Source organism: Atractosteus spatula, chromosome 3 (assembly GCF_055471065.1).
Source record: "Atractosteus spatula isolate fAtrSpa1 chromosome 3, fAtrSpa1.hap1, whole genome shotgun sequence".
NCBI lineage: Eukaryota > Metazoa > Chordata > Actinopteri > Semionotiformes > Lepisosteidae > Atractosteus > Atractosteus spatula.
In genome coordinates, this window is record NC_142708.1 from 9,749,311 (window position 1) to 9,767,562 (window position 18,252).

Consider the following 18,252-nt stretch of genomic DNA (forward strand, 5'->3'; position numbering starts at 1 on the left):
TGTATTTCAATTTTTAGAATCTTTAGGCTTCACTTTCTACTAAGTTCAATTTTGATTAATAAAAAGGCAGAGAAGAAAATAGAGACCTTGTAAACGAAAAAATCGTTCTCATCTGACTTATCTGGTTAGATAAAATATCATCATCCTTCATCCATCGATAATCACTAACCGTACATGGCTGTGTTCGCCTGCAAGATACACCCCCAGTTTGTTCTGTTCATATTTCTGAGTTTGCACACTCTCTTTGCATTCTTCATACTGAAAGGCAAACACCTGTCTACATACGTCTCTTTACGTACAACAGACACTAAATATTTATAATTACAGCATGTCGTGAGATTCATTACAAAAAACACAAAACAAACTCAATTACGTAATCCACAATTTAATCACGGTGGGGGAGGTGAGAAACTTCGCCGCCACATCAAACATGGCCGCCCATCCGCTCCGCCTCGACTTTTCAGCAGTTCTGCTTTACGGCAACGTGTCCTCGTAAAGCTGTAGACAAATCAGCTGACTGGAGAGTAATTTCCGACGGTGATAAACACAAGAAATAGAACTGACTTTGTTGGTTTCTCTAAAAACACTACAAATCCTGTCAAAGACAGGATATGCTCCACTAGAATTGTTGTCTCTGACTGGTGAGTAATTTCGTTTGTTGTGCGAAGAACTCGGCAAGAAGAAATGTGTCAATTCAGGTGCAGTTGTTTATTATGAGGGAAAGCACAGATAATATGGGCTTTAATTAATTAACATTGAAAGTGTAGCAGGGTGCCTTGTATGAACTGCGGTTATGTGTGAACGTGTAGCGACTACATTTTATTTTCTATGAACAAATATTCAGAAGCGGTGGTAGTATGGACAGCTTTGACGTTTATCAAGTTGGTGAATAAATGATTGGTCACAAAAAACACGTAAGATGTGTGAAGGACGTTAAGAAAAACTGGACAAGTTACTATCAGGTGATGCTGTCTTACCGTTTTCCATTTATCTTGTACATGTGAATAAAGTCGTTTACTTAGAGATTTTGAATGGAGAGAAAGTGTAATATTTCCTACGTGATACTGTATTGCAGCTAATTTAATCCTAGTTTAAATTGTCTAGTTTTGTTATTATTTGCATTTAAGATTTTGCTTGTCTTTTGCAAACAAAATCTAAGCTAAGACTTTTACATGAAACATATAATGCAGGAATAGCTGCAGTCTAGGTAGACGTGCCGAAAACCACGTTACGTTGTTATTATTTACTTTAATGTGATCTGTAGCATACAGAAGGTGGAATCTGGCTCACCAGGCATTTGCCATTGATGCAAACTGTCTATATACAGTCTACGTACCAAAGATAGTTCTAAATGTAAGCATCACTGTTGAGTATAATTTACGGTTGGATAGCTTGCTTTTATTTGCCTGCTAAGAAAGCATTTGCTCTGTCGGTCTAGGATGGAAAGCGTGCGTAAATTACACTTTCTCCACAAGAATGTAATTCTCGCTGCCGCACTGTAGTAGGCAAATAAGACTGATTTTAGCATCCCCAACTTTAACACGCTGCGGGCGAAGTACCGCGTTGCTTTTTCGACTGTTTAGAATCGGCTTGGTCATGCTTTGATCTTTAGCCAGATAAACTAATCTGCATCCTTTGCATATGTGGATATTTCAAGATTCAAATATAGCATGAAGGCATCCTCAAGGGCGAGAATCGCATTTTACAGCATAGCGAGGATCAGGAGAGAGAGATTGCAAATGAAACGCGAGACGTTTTACTTCGAAGCATGATACTTAATTACTGTCTTCTTTGACCAACGTGTCTGCAGAGAACATTCGGTGTTGTCTGCCTTCCAAGACCGACAGCTTTGGACCAGAACAGATTACCTCTCTGTCTGGGGTCCTCTTATCACTAGGGGGAGGGGGGGTTAGTCCTCACACCCATTCTTTGTGTTGTTGTCGTGGAGCTGTAAAGCATGGACATCGGAGATAAGGGGAGCCACTTAATAATAATAATAATAATAATAATAATAATAATAATAATAATTGCTTACACTTATATAGTGCTTTTCTGGACACTCCACTCAAAGCGCTTTACAGGTAATGGGGACTCTTCTCCACTACCAACAATGTGCAGCATCCACCTGGATGATGCGATGGCAGCCATAGTGCGCCAGAACGCTCACCACACACCAGCTCTCAGTGGGGAGGAGAGCAGAGTGATGAAGCCAATTCACAGATGGGGATTATTAGGAGGCCATGATTTGTAAGGGCCAATGGGAAATTTGGCCAGGACGCTGGAGTTACACCCCTACTCTTTTCGAGAAACACCCTGGGATTTTTAATGACCACAGAGAGTCAGGACCTCGGTTTTACGTCTCGTCCGAAGGACGGCGCCTGTCCCCGTCACTATACTGGGGCATTAGGACCCACATGGACCGCAGGGTGAGCGCCCCCTACTGGCCCCACTAACACCTCTTCCAGCAGCATACCGAAACCAAAATTATCCTGCAGCTAGGATCACACCTTCCCCCTTCTCTTAACGACAGACTACTCTTCTTCTAAATTTTCTCCATTCATTGGAGGTTTCATTTCACACCTCTCTTCACCTATCCTGACTTCACACCTCCTGATTGGCCTCTCTTTCTGTCCCCTGCTCCCTCCTCTCGCTCCTCCTCCCTCCCAGCCTTTGTTCTCCCGCTACTTTACCTTTGCCTACTGCCCTGTCTCTCTCACACCTGAAGAAGGCTCCACAGCCAAAATGTTGTGTTCTCTTTCTTCTTTTTTTTTTCAGCATGGAATAAACCTATTACTTGTTCCTTTGCAGCCTACGCATGCTGACGCAGCTCCCCACCTGAACTAATACTGTATCTGCATCTGCCTTTGCTTTCTGTGTCTAAACTTGAGAGTCTGAATTTGGAATAAGGCAGTTTGGATGTGGCAAGAGACCTAGGTGTTTTTGTTTTGGTTTCTAGGGTGTATACAACTACTTGAGATGGCTGAAGTAGTTCAAGTAGGGACCTGTGTCAGCATGTGTAGGCTGCAAAGGACCAAGTAAAGGTTTATTCCCTAATGAAAAGAGAAGTAACACCCGAAGAAGGCTCCACAGCCGAAATGTTGTTTGTTTCTTCTCTTTTCAGCATGGAATAAACCTGTTCCTTTTTCCTTTAGATGGCTGTTTAGGTCATTTCTTCTGATTCTTGTTTGCCTGATAATGCCGAGATCATCTTGTCCTCACGTTCAGTGAGACTACACCAAATGCTACATGTAATGAAATTTGCATTCAGAAAAACTGTGCAAACCTGTCTGAACACGTTTTGCGACTGATTCCTAACTGACATTGCGAATTTCGGATCAATTCTTCATGTCCCCCTTTTTTCTTTCAGAGGGTTTTATTTTCCAGTGTTGCTCTGGGCCTGCTAACGTATTGATTATGCTAAAAGCCTGTGGATAGATTGGTGCCCGAGTTTGGTAATTGTGTAGTGTGGACGAGCAGTCAAAAGCAGACGTCCTGTGTGCCTTCTAAGCCTTATTTCTTTGTCCTGGGTGTTTGGGGAAAATCTAAACTGCATTCAGGATGACTTTTTCAATTTGCGAAAAGTTGAAGAAAATGTTTCAGAAGCTTTGTAAGTCTTCTGTGAAACAACTTGAGGCACCAAGGTAAGGTACATATGTTTAGGTTTTTCTCATGACCCTGAAAACATCTCTGTGCTTAGTTCTACAGCCCTGAGTTTGTGCAAGCATATGTTAAACTGAGAGAGAGCACTCTGGCTCGCCTAATTTTGTCACACTTTAGTATTTTTTAACTGTATTATTGCTCCGTTTTTACTTTTAATTTGGTGTATTTTAAGTGATATAATGTGTGTAGCTGATTACACTTTCTATTTAGATTATATGACAGACTGATTTTGGAAAGTGGGTGCAGGCTGTATTTTGTCAGTCCGAACAACAGCAGTACGACGAGAGATTCAGTAGAAATTTGCCGTGCCTGTTAAATGTATTATTTTAGTAAATACATAATTATATTGCTTGTCAGCTGCTCAAGCCTTGGCCTAATCGGAACTTTGAAGTCAAATATGACGGCAGTAAAACAGCTTTTTATTAGAAGCGAAACTCTTTTATTTATGAGAGGAGATCAGATCCTGTACTTCTGCAGGACTGCTGAATACCCCATTGTGGGCTCTGGGTGGGGACAATAATCCTACTGTCATGAAGCTTTGTGTGCAAGTATAGAACAGGTAAAAGAACAGAAGAGTGAAGTAAATAGGCTATTTGGAATAGAAATAGATGTGTAAACAGTGAAAACAGATTGTTACACAGCAGTTTCAGATGCAAAAGCAATTGAACAGCATGACTGTTTCTAGCTTCCTCTTCTATGGGGACACTGCAGTAGTCGAAGTTTACAGGACTTAAGCATGGGCAGACACAAAGGAGAAAATGAGGAAGACCAGACTTCAGGAAGTATTTTAATTCTGGATGGAAGATGGTGCACTACTAGCAGGGCAGATCTGCTTTTTACTTTTGATACGGCCACAGGACAGGCTGTGAGAAGTAACAACAACAAAAAAAAGTCAGTTCACTGCAGACAATGTTGAGAGCCAAACTACATTGATAGAAATTAACTGTTAAATCTTGTTTGTCATGAATGACGTCGGTGTCTGTATTCTATGATTGTGTGGTGCAAACAAAACAGGTTTTGTGATTCAGTTAACAGTTCTGCTTTAAATAATGTTCTGCTTTATTAATTTTGCTTGTTAACAGAAATAGAAACAATAACAGAAACAACATGGAACCACTTTATCCAGTAAAAAGTAGAATTTTGGAACCTTCTTGAAGCCGTTTTTAGAGGAAGATTACACTTTCTTTAATGAGTAATGCATAACTGATTTGTAGATTTGAATTAGCCCATATATTTTTCTCACAGACGGTCAAGTGTACTGTCACTCTACAAACGCACTGGTTTCCTTTTGATGTTGTATTTCAATGAATTATGCTCTCCCTTTCTTAAGACAAAATCAAAGCACTTCAGAGCTGTAATAGAGCATAAAGGCAGCTAGTTCTGTTTCTCACTATATATAGTTCTTATTATCAGTCTGTAATTCCTTTTAAATGGTTATATTAAAACTGTTTTACATACTAAACTACCAAGGAACAAAAATATGTTTTTATTCTGAGGTTATCAAAATTCCATGCAAGTTGTATCAGTTCAATGCTGTGAAAACAGTAGCCTGATTGTGTGGTAAGAGGCAAATCAATAGGTGGGTTACATAACTTTGTAGTGCAGATAGTGTTTTTTTGTAAGTGAATGTAATGAAGGAGTATTTGTGTTTGTATGCTTATCCCATTGAAGTAAGACAAAAGGCCAGTGAGATAATGGATTATCAATAGAGCAACAATAATCCCACCAGCTGGTGGAATTTGAAAAAAAAAAAGCATTTTATTAATACAGACTGTAGTAAAATATCTCTGTCTATGTACTGTTGAGTTCTTTTATCTTGTTTCAGAAGACAGCCAATCTAAAGTATTTCATTTTTTGATTAAAACTGAAAAAGCTTTTGGTTTACTTTCAGACAGAAAAGAAAAAATGCCCTTCTTTTGTGTAACTTGAGGCAGCATTGTTTTCTGTGTTCTAGACAGCTGGGTTGCATTGTTTCACTTGGGAGCAGAGGGGCAGTCTGTTAATTAGTCTTTATTTTATAAAACAACTTTTAGATTAAAAAATGTTGGTAAAAACAAAAGCTGGCAGCGCTGAGGCCCTGGGTTCTGGATGAATGTATGGTGAAACAATAATGTTAGGACTTAAAACAAATGCATAAAACCATGCAAATCTAGGTTTAAAAATCCAAGCTGCAGAATTGTGCACGTACTGAAGTTTAACTCCAGCAGGGAGGACAGGACAGTAGTCCAGTCTGGGCATGGCAAGAGCAAACGCTGGTTTCTTCCCAGCAGGCATTCACAGTACAGGACATAGCTGTGAAATTTCCCTCACCTCCTCTTGTGCTGATGATGTGGGCATGCGTCGCTGATGTCAAAGCAAGATCGAAAATGACTCCCTGGTGTTTTATTTTGCCACAGCTCTCATTTTGAACTCCCTCAATGGCAATGGTTGGATTTTGGGGAGGGGGGTTATCCGATGCCTAACATCGGCAGTACGAGTTGTGCACTTGGTGGTAGCCGCTTCAAAGTCCGATTTAGATTGCAAGTGAAGCAAAATATTTTCAACCCAGAGATAAAAATGTACCTCAGTTCATCTAAGAATATGGCCAAGTATAGAGCACAGTTCTCCAGTGGAGAACTGCCTGCTAAAAGGTAAGACTCTCACCAAGTGCAGCCTTGTAGAACCAGAGATGTCAAGTAATCCTCCACACAGCTCGCAGTGTCCACTGACCTCCCAAGGCCAGACATAGCGACCAATCTGCTCTGTGGTTTCCATCTGCTGCTGAAGCGAACGGGTTAGTGCTGTCGTAACCGCATCGAGGAAGCATGCCTAATGTATTCCCCGAACTTTATTTTCCTGGGAAAGACGGTTAATGTTTCTGTACAGATCGAAGGCTGAAAGTTAAATCTATGGGGTGGACAGCGTCGGCTCTTGTGTAGTAAGTGTGCGGAATCGTCTTTATCGATTGCTTCCCTGAAGAGCATCAGTTGTTCTGATTGGTCATGCGTGAGTGAGTACAGTTCCTGTCAGTCCAGCCCCAGAGACAAACGGGCGAGTCTGACGTTAATGAAATTGTCGTCTGTTGACGGCACCTAGTCTCGTATCGGAAAGGCGTGCTGTTCACAGCTGTTGCTCAATGGATTATTGAAATCTTGCCTGTCCCCGTGAAAAATAAGTGTGGATTTAGGGATTTAGGGATTTCAGCAGGGTTTCCCATCGCCAGGATTTTTAACAGAAGGGATTCATAGGCTGTCAGGCACTCTTTGAACACTGCTTCTATACAGTCAGCATCTTGAGGCTTAGTTAAATGTGTTGGTCAAGGGTTCTAAATAGCTTTCTATCAGAAATACCATAAGTGAAGGACAAGATCCCATATGCCCACAAATTATGAGCGTTTCTACCAAACTGTTCATAGAAGAGACAACTGAGCTTTTTTAAATGTGCTATCTTGCAGTTTTTGGTGAATAAATTTGGTCGGAGTGTTTACGTGAGTATGTTTTTTTTCTTCTCTCATAGCAAAAACACAAGCTTGGCAACATTCACTATGTGTTTTTGTAATAGGTCATCCCACTAAGCCCCCTTACCTAGTTCTGATTAATCTTCATGAGTGCCACCTTATTAATGTAAATGCTGTAGAGCAACACTGAAAACACAGCAGAACAGGTTCATAACACTAGAATATTTTTTTGTGGGACAGTTACAAGCACTGTGCTGTAGCTTTGTTAATATCGGAACAGCAAATTTTTAAGATTAAGGAGGGATCCATGTTTATTTTAGCCAATTACTATCAGTTACACTTCTTTAACATAGAGTCATTGCATTTGTACTTTAATTATCATATGCAGTGGGTACAGAAAGTCACCACTCCCTTCAAAATGTTCACCTTTCATTGCCCTAAAACCCAGAAAGATGACCAATAAAACCAGACTTTTTCCAGTTTTATTTACAAATTGTACCTTGCAACATCCAAGTGAAAAAAGAAAGCAATATTTCTGGAAAAAAATTAAAAAGTAGAATAACTGGGTTGGATAAGAGAATACCCCCCTGAATTAATACTTGGTGGAGGCACCTTTTGCTTGAATTACAGCTTTGAGTCTGTTTGGATACATCTCTGCCAGTTTTGCACACCTAGAGGGAGGAATATTTGCCCAGTCCTCCTTACAGAATTGTTGTAATTACACAACAGGATGCTGTCACCTCCGTGCTTTACTGTAGGAATGGTGTTCTTTGGAAGGTAAGATGTATTGGGTTTTTGCCAGACGTACAGATTTGCATTCCGCCCAGAATTTGATTTTGGTCTCATCTGACCACAGCACCTTTTGCGACTTGGCCACAGAATCTTTAAGGTGCTTTTTAGGAAAACATAAATGAGGCTTGATGGCTTCTTGCCACCCTCCCGTATGGGCCAGATTCGTGGAGCGCTTGTGATATTGTTGTGACATGCACACAATTAGTTCAGGTGGGGAGCTGCTTCAGCAAGCGTAGGCTGCAAAGGAACAAGTAGTAGGTTTATTCCATGCTGAAATGAGAAGAAAGAAAACGCAGCGTTTCGGCTGTGGAGCCTTCTTCAGGTCTTTCTTCTCTTTTCAGCATGGAATAAACCTATTGCTTGTCTATTACAATGACTAGTCTTGGCCATAAAAGCCTATAGCTCGTTCAAGGTTGCCACCAGCCTCTTGGTAGCCTCTTTGGTCAGTCTCCTTCTTGCTCGGTCATCCAGTTGGAGGATCGGCCTGATCTAGGGAAGTTCTGGGTGGTGCCATACGCCTTCCACTTCCTAATGATGGTCTTGACTGTGCTCGATGGGTTACCTAAAGCCTTCGAAATCTTTTTATTCCCATCTCCTGACTTGTGTCTTTCCACATCTTTATCTCGAAGTTCTTTTGAAAGCACCTTTCCGCCCATAGTGGATTTTTTGCTTTGAAATGCACTTCCAAGCAGTGGAATCCTCTAGAAACAGCTGCTTTTATTCTGAACTAATCAAAATCACCACAGCTGATCACAGGTGGGAGCCAAGTAGTTTGTTGTGTGATCTGTAAGGTGATTGGTTACACCTGAGCAGGTTTACAAATGCAATTGTAAGGGGGGTGTTCACTTATCCAAATAAGGTATTTTACTGTTGTAATATTAATTAATTTTCAGAGTGTCATACAACAAAAAGTACACATTTTGAAAGCTTGATCTTCCTTTAATTTGTTTGGGAGTGCAAAGTAAGCAAACATGCAATCTTCAGGTGTGGAAAACATATTGCCCCCTATTGAACTCATCCCAATTGAAGGCATAATTGGAGTCACCTGTCTTCAGATGAGACATAAAACTGAGGTCCTGACTCTCTGTGGTCATTAAAACTTCCAGGGCATTTCTCGGAAAGAGTAGGGGTGTCACCCCGGCATCCTGGCCAGATTTCCCATAGGCCCTTAGCAATCATGGCCTCCTAATAATCCCCATCTCTGAACTGGCTCCATCACTCTGCTCTCACACTGTGAGCTGGTGTGTGGTGAGCATTCTGGCGCCCTATGGCTGCCGTCATCATCATGTTTTTTTGCCAGCAGCCATATCACCCTGCAACTCACAACTGGCAGCCCACTGAAGCTCAGCAGGTGTGAGCCTGGCCAGTACCTAGTTGGGAGACCTCCTGGGAAAAACTAAGGTTGCTGTTGGAAGAGGTGTTAGTGAGGCCAGCAGGGGGGCCTCACCCTGTGGTCCGTGTGGGTCTTAATGCCCCAGTATCGTGACGGGGACACTATACTGTAAAGAGGTCTCATCCGAAGGAAGGCACATAAAACTGAGGTCCTGACTCTCTGTGGTCATTAAAAATCCCAGGGTGTTTCTCGAAAAGAGTAGGGGTGTAACCCCGGCGTCCAGACCAAATTTCCCATTGGCCCTTATCAATCATGGCCTCCTAATAATCCCGTCTATGAATTGGATACATCACTCTGCTCTCCTCCCCACTGATTGCTGATGTGTGGTGAGTGTACTAGCACACTATGGCTGCTGTCGCATCATCCAGGTAGGGCTACAGATTGGTGGTGGAGGGGAGTCCCCATTACCTGTGAAGCGCTTTGTGTGCATATGTACAGGAAGGTGCTCTGTAAGTGTTTGGATTGTTTATAGTTTTTTATTATTATAATTATTATTATTGAAACATATCCTTGTCTTCCCAGGCCTAGAGAGAACATGGCAGGAAACAGCCTGGTGCTCCCGATCGTCCTGTGGGGCCGCCACGCCCCCACGCACTGCATCTCCAGCCTGCTGGTCATGGACGACCTGTCCACCATTGTCACCGGCTGCCACGATGGACAGATCTGCCTCTGGGACCTGACCGCTGAGCTGGAAGTGAGTCTGCCGTGTTTCAGGACATCGCAGTTAGGGGTTTTCAAACTCGGTTATAGGGTCCTGTTTCAATAATGCGATTAACAGTAGGAGGCACTGTTGTTAAGTGAATGACAGGAGTGCAGCTGGATTATATGACACGTAGCATAATCACGTAGTGAAAAGCATTGATAACGTCAGCCCAGAGGCCGTCAGAATGAAGTGAAACAAGAACCAGAGAGGGCAGGGGGGAACTGCGTTTAAAAATGAGAGCAGTAGGCACTTCTTTACGCAGAGACGTGGGAGTGTGGAACAAAATTACCCAGCCGTGTTGTCCAAGACTTGGCTTCTTTAATGATACAGCTAGATAAGATCCCCGTTTCAATTAGCTACTGATTACAGCACAGGCTAATTGGGTCGAATGGTCTACTCTCATTTGTGCCCATTCTTATTAACATCTTACTTGCTTTCCAGAATGCAGTGTATTCTAGGCACCTTTCATCCTCAGCGCTCTCCAAAGCCGTGTGCTGCATTTCTTTTTTGTTGCAGAATCACACAGCCTTAGAGTCAGTAACTCATTTTAGTAGTTGTAGGGAAATGTAAGTGTAGGCGAATGCCCTCTTTAATTCAGAACAGTGTTTCACCCTCATCTTGCGTGCCCACAGATCACTCCGAGAGCCCTGCTGTTTGGCCACATGGCTTCCATCACATGCCTGTCCAAGGCCAGCTCAGGCAGTGACAAGCAGTACATTGTTAGTGCCTCTGAGAGTGGGTGAGTACGAGCAGCCTCCCATGAAGATTCAAGATGCCACCTGGTTAGCCAGAGATCATAACAGGTCTTAAATTTCCAAACTGTTTCCTCCGGTTTTGTCCTTTTAAATAAGGACTTTTAGTCAGCAGTTCCTCAGATGTATTGCATTCAAAAGATGAGGGCAGACAACCTTCCTTTTTTTGTCACAGTCAGCTCTATAACTGAACTGCTTGGCACTCACTTGGGTTGATTAGGCACTGATTTTATTTAGCTTCCAAGCCCTAGTGCTAAACCTTAATTCTGATCTCACCCTTCGCCTCAACTCATCTACTTCCCCTGCCTAAAACAAACACTTTCTTCAACTTAATCCTATCAGATAAAGATCACCTTGAAGTTAAGGAGATAAGGAGTTGAGGAGTGTGTTATATGAACTGCATGGGTTGTGCCCGTGTATCAAGGTAAAAACATTCATTTGGAATGCTTTTGTCTTGTAATTGTTAATTGCTTAAACACCAGGTCTGGCCTTCATTTGTGAAAGATTAAAGAGGGTTTCCCTGCTGCCATCTTGTAGTTGTGCCTGAACGCAACTGTGGAAAGACTGTGCGAAGACGATAATCTTCCCCCATTGCCTCTTGGCCTCTTGTCTTGCTTAGAAAATGCCATGTGCAAGAAACTGTGTCTTTGTGCTCCTCTGTCTCCATGCAGGGAGATGTGCCTGTGGGATGTCAGTGATGGGAGGTGCATTGAGTTTACGAAGCTGGCCTGTGCCCACACTGGAATACAGGTAAAGATCATGGGAACACCTGCGTCTTCTTTGTGAAGGGCAGATTCAGCTCATTCGGCTAAACTGTAAAATGTTTGATGGAGATTTACCCGAAGAGCAGTTGTCCAAAGTCGATTCAGTCCACTTATTATTTAGTAGTTTTCAGTTGTGGGTGCATTGTCTGGTAAGTGGTTTGGTAAACGGATTGTAAACTGATCTTTTATCTAAAAAAAAAATTGAATGATGGTGTACTCCAATACAGAAAGCACATCACTGTGTTATTCCCCTGCGATAGTAATTTTATGAGCAGTCTATCAGATGATAAGTGAATGCTTGTGTGGATGAAAATGACATCGCACATCGTAACTAAATCAAGCTGGCTGTTGTAAGTTGAGCCGCAGTCAGTTTGAGGGAGATTCCTAATGGGTTGATTGTGCGCTGCATGTCTAATCAGTTTCTTTTTTGCGCTTTCTAGTTTTATCAGTTCACCATTGGTACCCAGCGGGAGGGAAGACTGCTGTGTATCGGGCATTATCCGGAAATCCTTGTTATGGATGCCACTAGCCTGGAGGTCCTCTACTCCTTGGTGTCCAAGATAGCTCCCGACTGGATTAGCTCAATGAGCATTATCCGTTCTCATCGGACACAAGGTCAGTCGTAGTCTCCTACTGGACCGCTGTGCAAATCCCAGGCTTGACAGGAATATAAGATAAGCATCTTATAGCTCTTAACATGGGACGCTAAGGAGCAAATGCCAGTAGTGATGTTTAAGGGCTCTTGCTTTTCCTCCACTGCCTCATAGACGTATAAAAAAGAGTCCTCAAAAAATTAGGGCATGACAGTAGGTTCTATGTATGCCAGCTGATGAAGAAACGAAACCACTGGAAAATTTAGAATTCTGAAACAGGATAAAAGAATGAAAACTTCCACTAGCGTTCAGTAATGCTGTCTCGATCATCATTCAAGGAAACTAAGGGGGGAGAGCATTGATCTGAAATGATGTTTTTTTTGGTAAGATTTTCTGTTGTTAAACGAGGCTAAAAAACACAATCATAACTACTTCATAAATGCCACACAGCATGATTAGAACTACATGCCCGACGATCACACATCAAAATAAGATTTCCTAAACATACCAGGACCTCTGTTACTGAGTGTGTTTCCTTTCCTCTTTGTTCTGCAGAGGATACAGTTGTGGCTGTTTCAGTGACTGGAATATTAAAAGTCTGGATCATTACCGCTGATGTCAGTCGAATGCAGGTATGAAACTAGCAGGGAAGTAAGAACAAGGGCGAGATCTCTCTAAAACTAGCAAACTAGTCTTTGCAATAGCATTTTGCCTCTTCAATTTCAGAATTGCATATGGAAAAATATTTAAAAGGCATACTTAAAGGTCCCCGTAATAGAGAACTGTTTTAAAAATATTTTGAAAGTTTAACGTAAGGTAATAGGGTGGCATGGTGGTGCAGCAGTTAGCATGGCTACCTTGCAGTGCTGGGACCCTGGGTGCAATTCCTGGGGTGCTACCTGCATAGAGTTCGCCTGGTCTCCATGTGTTTGTGGGGGTTTGCTCGGGGTGCTATACTGATAGGCTGTTTGGCTTTATGGAAGATGGACCCTGCTGTGAGCGTGTGCATGGCGGTGTTTGTCTGTGTGAGCTCTGTGACTGGAGTTCAGTCCAGGGTGTGTCCTGCTTTGAGCCTGTTGCTTGCCGGGATTTCTGGGATTTCTAACTGTATTGGGTAAAGCAGTTCGAAAATGGATGGGTGGGGCTTAAGGTAGCAATACATTTTTGGTGCATTACTTATGTCTTCAGCGCTTCCAGAAATGCATCACAGGGGCTCAGATGATCAGTGGATGGTAGAGTGTATTAGAGGAGAGGATGTAATCATAAGGCGAAAATGATTGTTAAATCTGTAATGGATAGTTAAGACCCTGAGTTGAATCCTGATTATATTTATAGTTCATTAGCACCACTGCTACCTTTTTTGCTAACTTTTTAAGAGGGGTAGTGTTGCAATTGTGAAAATAAAAACACACTTTTTTTTCCCTCTGCTGCTAAACTTCATGGATGCATCGTTTTTAATTTATATTTGTACATTCTCAGTTTGAATGATCTTTTCTTGTTACTCTGAAGATATCAGTTGAATATGAATGCAGTTTTTACAACCGAATGCAGTTGATATCTTTTAGGAGCAAGAAACTAGATAGGTCTCAAAGCAAGATACTACTATTAATGCATGTCTGACAGATTGCTTGAGGAATACTCTTGCTTCTTAAGTGAGTCCTTTTGATGAGATATAGAGCTATAATGAGCTAGAGCTGTAATGGTTTTATAATGTTGAAGAATGTCCTCACCTGTTGGTTGTGTTCTAGGTCACTGATCCAGTCTTTGAAGAGGAATCCAAACCCATTTACTGCCAGAGCTGTCAGAGCATTTCCTTCTGTGCTTTTACCCAGCGATCTTTACTGGTGGTCTGCTCTAAATACTGGAGAGTAGGTGGACGTTTGGACAATGTTGAAAACACAAATACACACACACACACAAATAATCTCCTTGCACATTGCAAAGAAAACCAGTATAAATAAAAAGATCAACCAGTTGAATATATTGCTGGTATTGGTGGACTTGTGGTTGGCAATCCTCTGACTGGAATTGATATTCCAGTATGGAGACAAGGATGATTGTGCTGAAAGTGGAACCATCTTTCAGCTGCAGTACTGACTGCTTGAACAGTAATGATCACAGGGCACAGTATGGGTACTAAATGCAGAAATTATAATTACTTCAGTTCTAGTTTTCTAAGCAAAATGAGTTTACAGACTCATTAATATTAGGATAGTAATCTGAACTGTAAGAATTCATTATTGTCTTGCATCTCAAATTTTAGGTAACCTATCTATGAAATAATTTCAACTGTACTGTGCCAAGATAAATGTTTAATTTTTTATGTATTTCTTCCTCTAGCATTTACACAAGTAATGTTGCCCATGACTTTTCACATCCGCTTTGTTCAATGCTTTATCAAACCAAACAATGTGATTTTTTCTTAGCCTAAGTGATCCACGAACAGCTACAGTCATATATGTTAAACGTATTATTAGGTGTCTCAACAGACTTGCAGGATGGTGATTTTTCTTGTTGTTTGCTAACTCCATGAGTCATGCTGTTGTGGAGGATCCCTTGACTCTGGTGGTGTAAGTATGCACTGTTAGATTTTCTTTTCAAGGCCGTGGTCTTCTGCCTGTGCTGCTTTTCCAGGTGTTTGATGCTGGAGACTATTCCCTCCTATGCTCTGTGCCCAGTGAGAATGAACAGTCCTGGACAGGGGGAGATTTCATCACTGCAGACAAGGTCATTATATGGACAGAAGAAGGAAGCAGCTACATCTACAAGCTCCCAGCAAGGTACATGAGATTATTACATTTTGGAGGAGCCGCATACTACAAATTAATTGATCAGTAGTGGAACCGTACGTGACATGCCTATGTACATTTGCCATTCTATAACTCTTTAGTAGTGGTTTGATTCTGGGCTGTTTTAGTGGTTAGGCAGTTGAGATGAGGGCAGGCTCGGCCCTGGGTCCCGGATACCAGCATCATGGGCAGCAGAAGGCCCTGATGTTAAACAGCCTCTTGCATCCTGCAAAGGGACACAACTAAACCAAGTGACATACCCTGAGTAGGCTGTTATACAATAGCTCAAACACAACACAACCTCCCTCCCACCTTAAAATGTAAACTACTTTGTATGCAACCACCTTTTATGTATCAGGATTTATATATTCAATATATTTATTTAATTTTATGTAATACCTTAGCATGGGTGATGTACATTGTACTGTATATGCAGTCCATCTGAGATAATATCTGCACCTTGCTATGCTACTTTATAAATCTCAAGGACAACAATTTTAACAATGGCATACTGAATATATTTTCCTCCAGTTGTTTAAAATAAGTTGCACTAAATAAAAGTGCATGCAAGTTTGAATTAAAAAAAGGTTTTTAATGGAGTTTGACTTAGAGTCATTATGGGCTGCAGACAGTGAACATCATGAGGAATGGGGAGTTCTCTTTGGCTCTTCTGGGGCTTTGGAGATAAGAAGGACTACAGTTTCACTGTCCCTCTCTCCTCTGCCTCTCTCCTCTGTTAAAGAAGGTGAACACTGGGCTGCCATTTGTGTCAATGTGTTTTGCAGCTGTCTTCCTGCCAGCGAGTCCTTCCGCAGCGACGTGGGCAAGACTGCAGAGAGCTCCACCCCCCCTCTCCTGTACAGCACTGTGGGCAGGACAGACAAACAGGTCGCTTATCACTCATCAGCAGCCTTGCTGTACTTGGGAGGCTCATAGCGTGACATCAGCCTTAACGTTGACTAGAAATGTGCTGCTGATAAATGCTTTCTATGTACAGCTATGGCTGAGAGGCCGAAATAACCTTTTTTATAATATTACTCATCTTCAGTAAATGGGAAAGGCATTGTCAAACTAGGCAATATAAACATGAAAGAGAATTTCCATTTCTGGCGATCAGGTTTGTTGCTTTGTTAACTATGATGCTGATATAGTTTTTTTTTTGTTTCACCCTCCGTTTCAGACGTGGATTTCTTTTTTTGTGATGGTCTATTAATTTGTTCTGTGCCATGATTGTGTTTGTTTTGTGTTTTGTTTCATACTTGCCATTTGTTGTCCTTCTGTGCACGGGGGCGCGCCCCCTGCAGGCAGAGCAGGGGTGTGTCGGGGAGGCCACTGTCCAGGTGTCACTGGAGCACGTCTCTGCCCCTGAGGCAGCCTGGGAGCACTGCTGTCCTCAGCTGCTCTTCCACGCCAGGCCTGTAGAGCCACCAGTAAGAGTGCCCACTGGCAGTGTGCAGGGAAATCCAGTGAAAGTGGTGCTTGGGGCATCTGGAGACTCTTGGGTGTCCACTCTCAGTTTATGGGTATCGCCATTCATTTTTCAAGTCCGTTTGGCTGGAGGGGAGACCACCCTGATTCTGGAGCTGGGTTTCCCTGTACGAAGACCTGCCTTTCTTCAGATGCCCTGTCAGACCTTTTCTTGGTTATTCCCGTAAAAGTGCTATCTTCCCGCTGGTCCGTCTCTTCCCTCTGCCTGGGCTGGTTCCTTACTCGTCCCACTGCAGTGCCCACAACAAGAGTTGTGGAGGTTTGGTTTCATGAAATTCTGGCATCGAGCGCATCAGCAGTAATACCTTGGTGTTTGTAACTTCAGAGAATACTGTATGTAACCAGGACGGTTAAAAAAACATCTTTCTTATTCCACAATAACACCACATTCATGGTAGAGTAATTATTAAATACTGGACTCCTTACAACTTAATTTTTTCTATCCAAATAATTGCCAAGTATTAAAAAGATCTTTAAAAAAAAAACAGATGCGAAAATAATTAAACTACAGTAGAATGACTGTATCTTAACTTTTCTTCTCAACCCTCATTGGCCTGCAGCTGGTCTGTGGTTTCTTATGACAACTTAAAGAACCACTCTCAGCCCTGCTGTTTCAAAATTAGACTATGTATATATACAGGCTTTTCATTTATAGGATTTGTAGATTATTGTAAAAAAATCACATAATCAATAAATGGAGGACTTCGCAAGTTTGTGGTATTTAGGTATAGTACTATTTATGTGAAAACAGCCGGATTGTTCTGTAATTGTTCCCAATCACACAAAGCAGCTGAAGTTTTCAGCATGCATACGTAAGTATTAAAATTGAGAAGCAGCTCACATTGGAATGAAAACAATTTTCAGCACTGTTTATCTTCATTTCTCATAAAACTGTTCGCCAGCAGACTTAAGTTTTACAAGTTGGGCATCACTCAAAAGGTCGGCCGGTGAGATAGAAAGTTGGCACTCACTGGGCAGCACTGGTGGATGTGTGTGGTGGAAGTGAGGAACCAGTCTAGCCTGTATCTTTGTGTGAGGCTTTTTAATTAAACCCCTCGCTCCCTGTTTAGAATAACACCACGTCTGTTTCTGCATGTAGGTTTCTACTTGAAAATTCCTAACCAGGTGTTTTCCTCTTGCACCTTAAACGTGAAGTGTTCTGTTGGCAGCAGGAGCTTTTATTGTTTATTTTAATAAGGGTGGTGATGGGGGAAGCTCGGGAATGTAGCCGCCTTTGCTTGGGAGGTTGGGAAGTTCTGTAATGAAAGTTTTGTTTTGAATTTCCAGACCAGTTGTGTGCGAGCTGAGGTTGAGGTTAGCGCTGCTGAAATGCTTTCTTTCAGGAAAGCTGAGTGTTCTCTAGTCAGCTCTCTTAAAGTCTTGGTACTCAAGTGCATAAAGCTGAGGATTCACTCTTTGTTTTGGGGTTTTCTAGTCTCAGATAACTCTTCTATTTCATTGGAGTTGTTCCCAGTCTATGGTATACAGGAAGTACAGGCAAATTTATCAACTAATTTCTCTGACTGCCCTTTGGAAAATAGGTCAGCATAACTTGCTATTCAATGTAAACCATACATTGCAGTACAGAATTGTTTTCTGCTTGCCACTTGATTGCTGGTTTAGCAGCAGTCTTACCATCTTGTGGCCAGGCCTCAGACATTAAACATGAGTGGGGCTGGTCAGTATGGGGATTGGAAACCTCTAGGCAAAACCAGGTTGTTGTTGCATTGTAGGTATCGGTGGCAGTCTTCCTTCTAGACTAAACCAGTATGTGATACTTTGACTTGGATGAGACATAAAGATCCTGACTGCTTGATCATTAAAGATGCTGTAGCACTGTTCATAGGTGTAGGCATGTTAACCGTTGTATTCTGGCTAAAAC

General features: G+C 42.0%; 1 protein-coding gene across 3 annotated transcripts in view; it reads left to right on the forward strand.

Annotated features, from left to right (window-relative positions):
* The first annotated feature begins 502 nt into the window (after positions 1–502).
* Positions 503–18,252, forward strand: part of wdr7 (WD repeat domain 7) — a 212,265-nt gene continuing 194,515 nt past the window's right edge. For 2 of the 3 annotated variants that reach the window (XM_088912070.1, XM_088912072.1), the window contains exons 1-10: positions 503–641; positions 9,804–9,975; positions 10,617–10,723; positions 11,408–11,486; positions 11,941–12,115; positions 12,649–12,725; positions 13,842–13,961; positions 14,728–14,873; positions 15,668–15,770; positions 16,187–16,312. In XM_088912070.1, coding sequence (XP_088768196.1) covers positions 9,817–9,975; positions 10,617–10,723; positions 11,408–11,486; positions 11,941–12,115; positions 12,649–12,725; positions 13,842–13,961; positions 14,728–14,873; positions 15,668–15,770; positions 16,187–16,312 — 1,092 coding nt within the window. In that variant the 5' untranslated portion in view covers positions 503–641; positions 9,804–9,816. The remainder of the gene's footprint in view (positions 642–9,803; positions 9,976–10,616; positions 10,724–11,407; positions 11,487–11,940; positions 12,116–12,648; positions 12,726–13,841; positions 13,962–14,727; positions 14,874–15,667; positions 15,771–16,186; positions 16,313–18,252) is intronic. The other variant, XM_088912073.1, reaches the window with a different exon arrangement.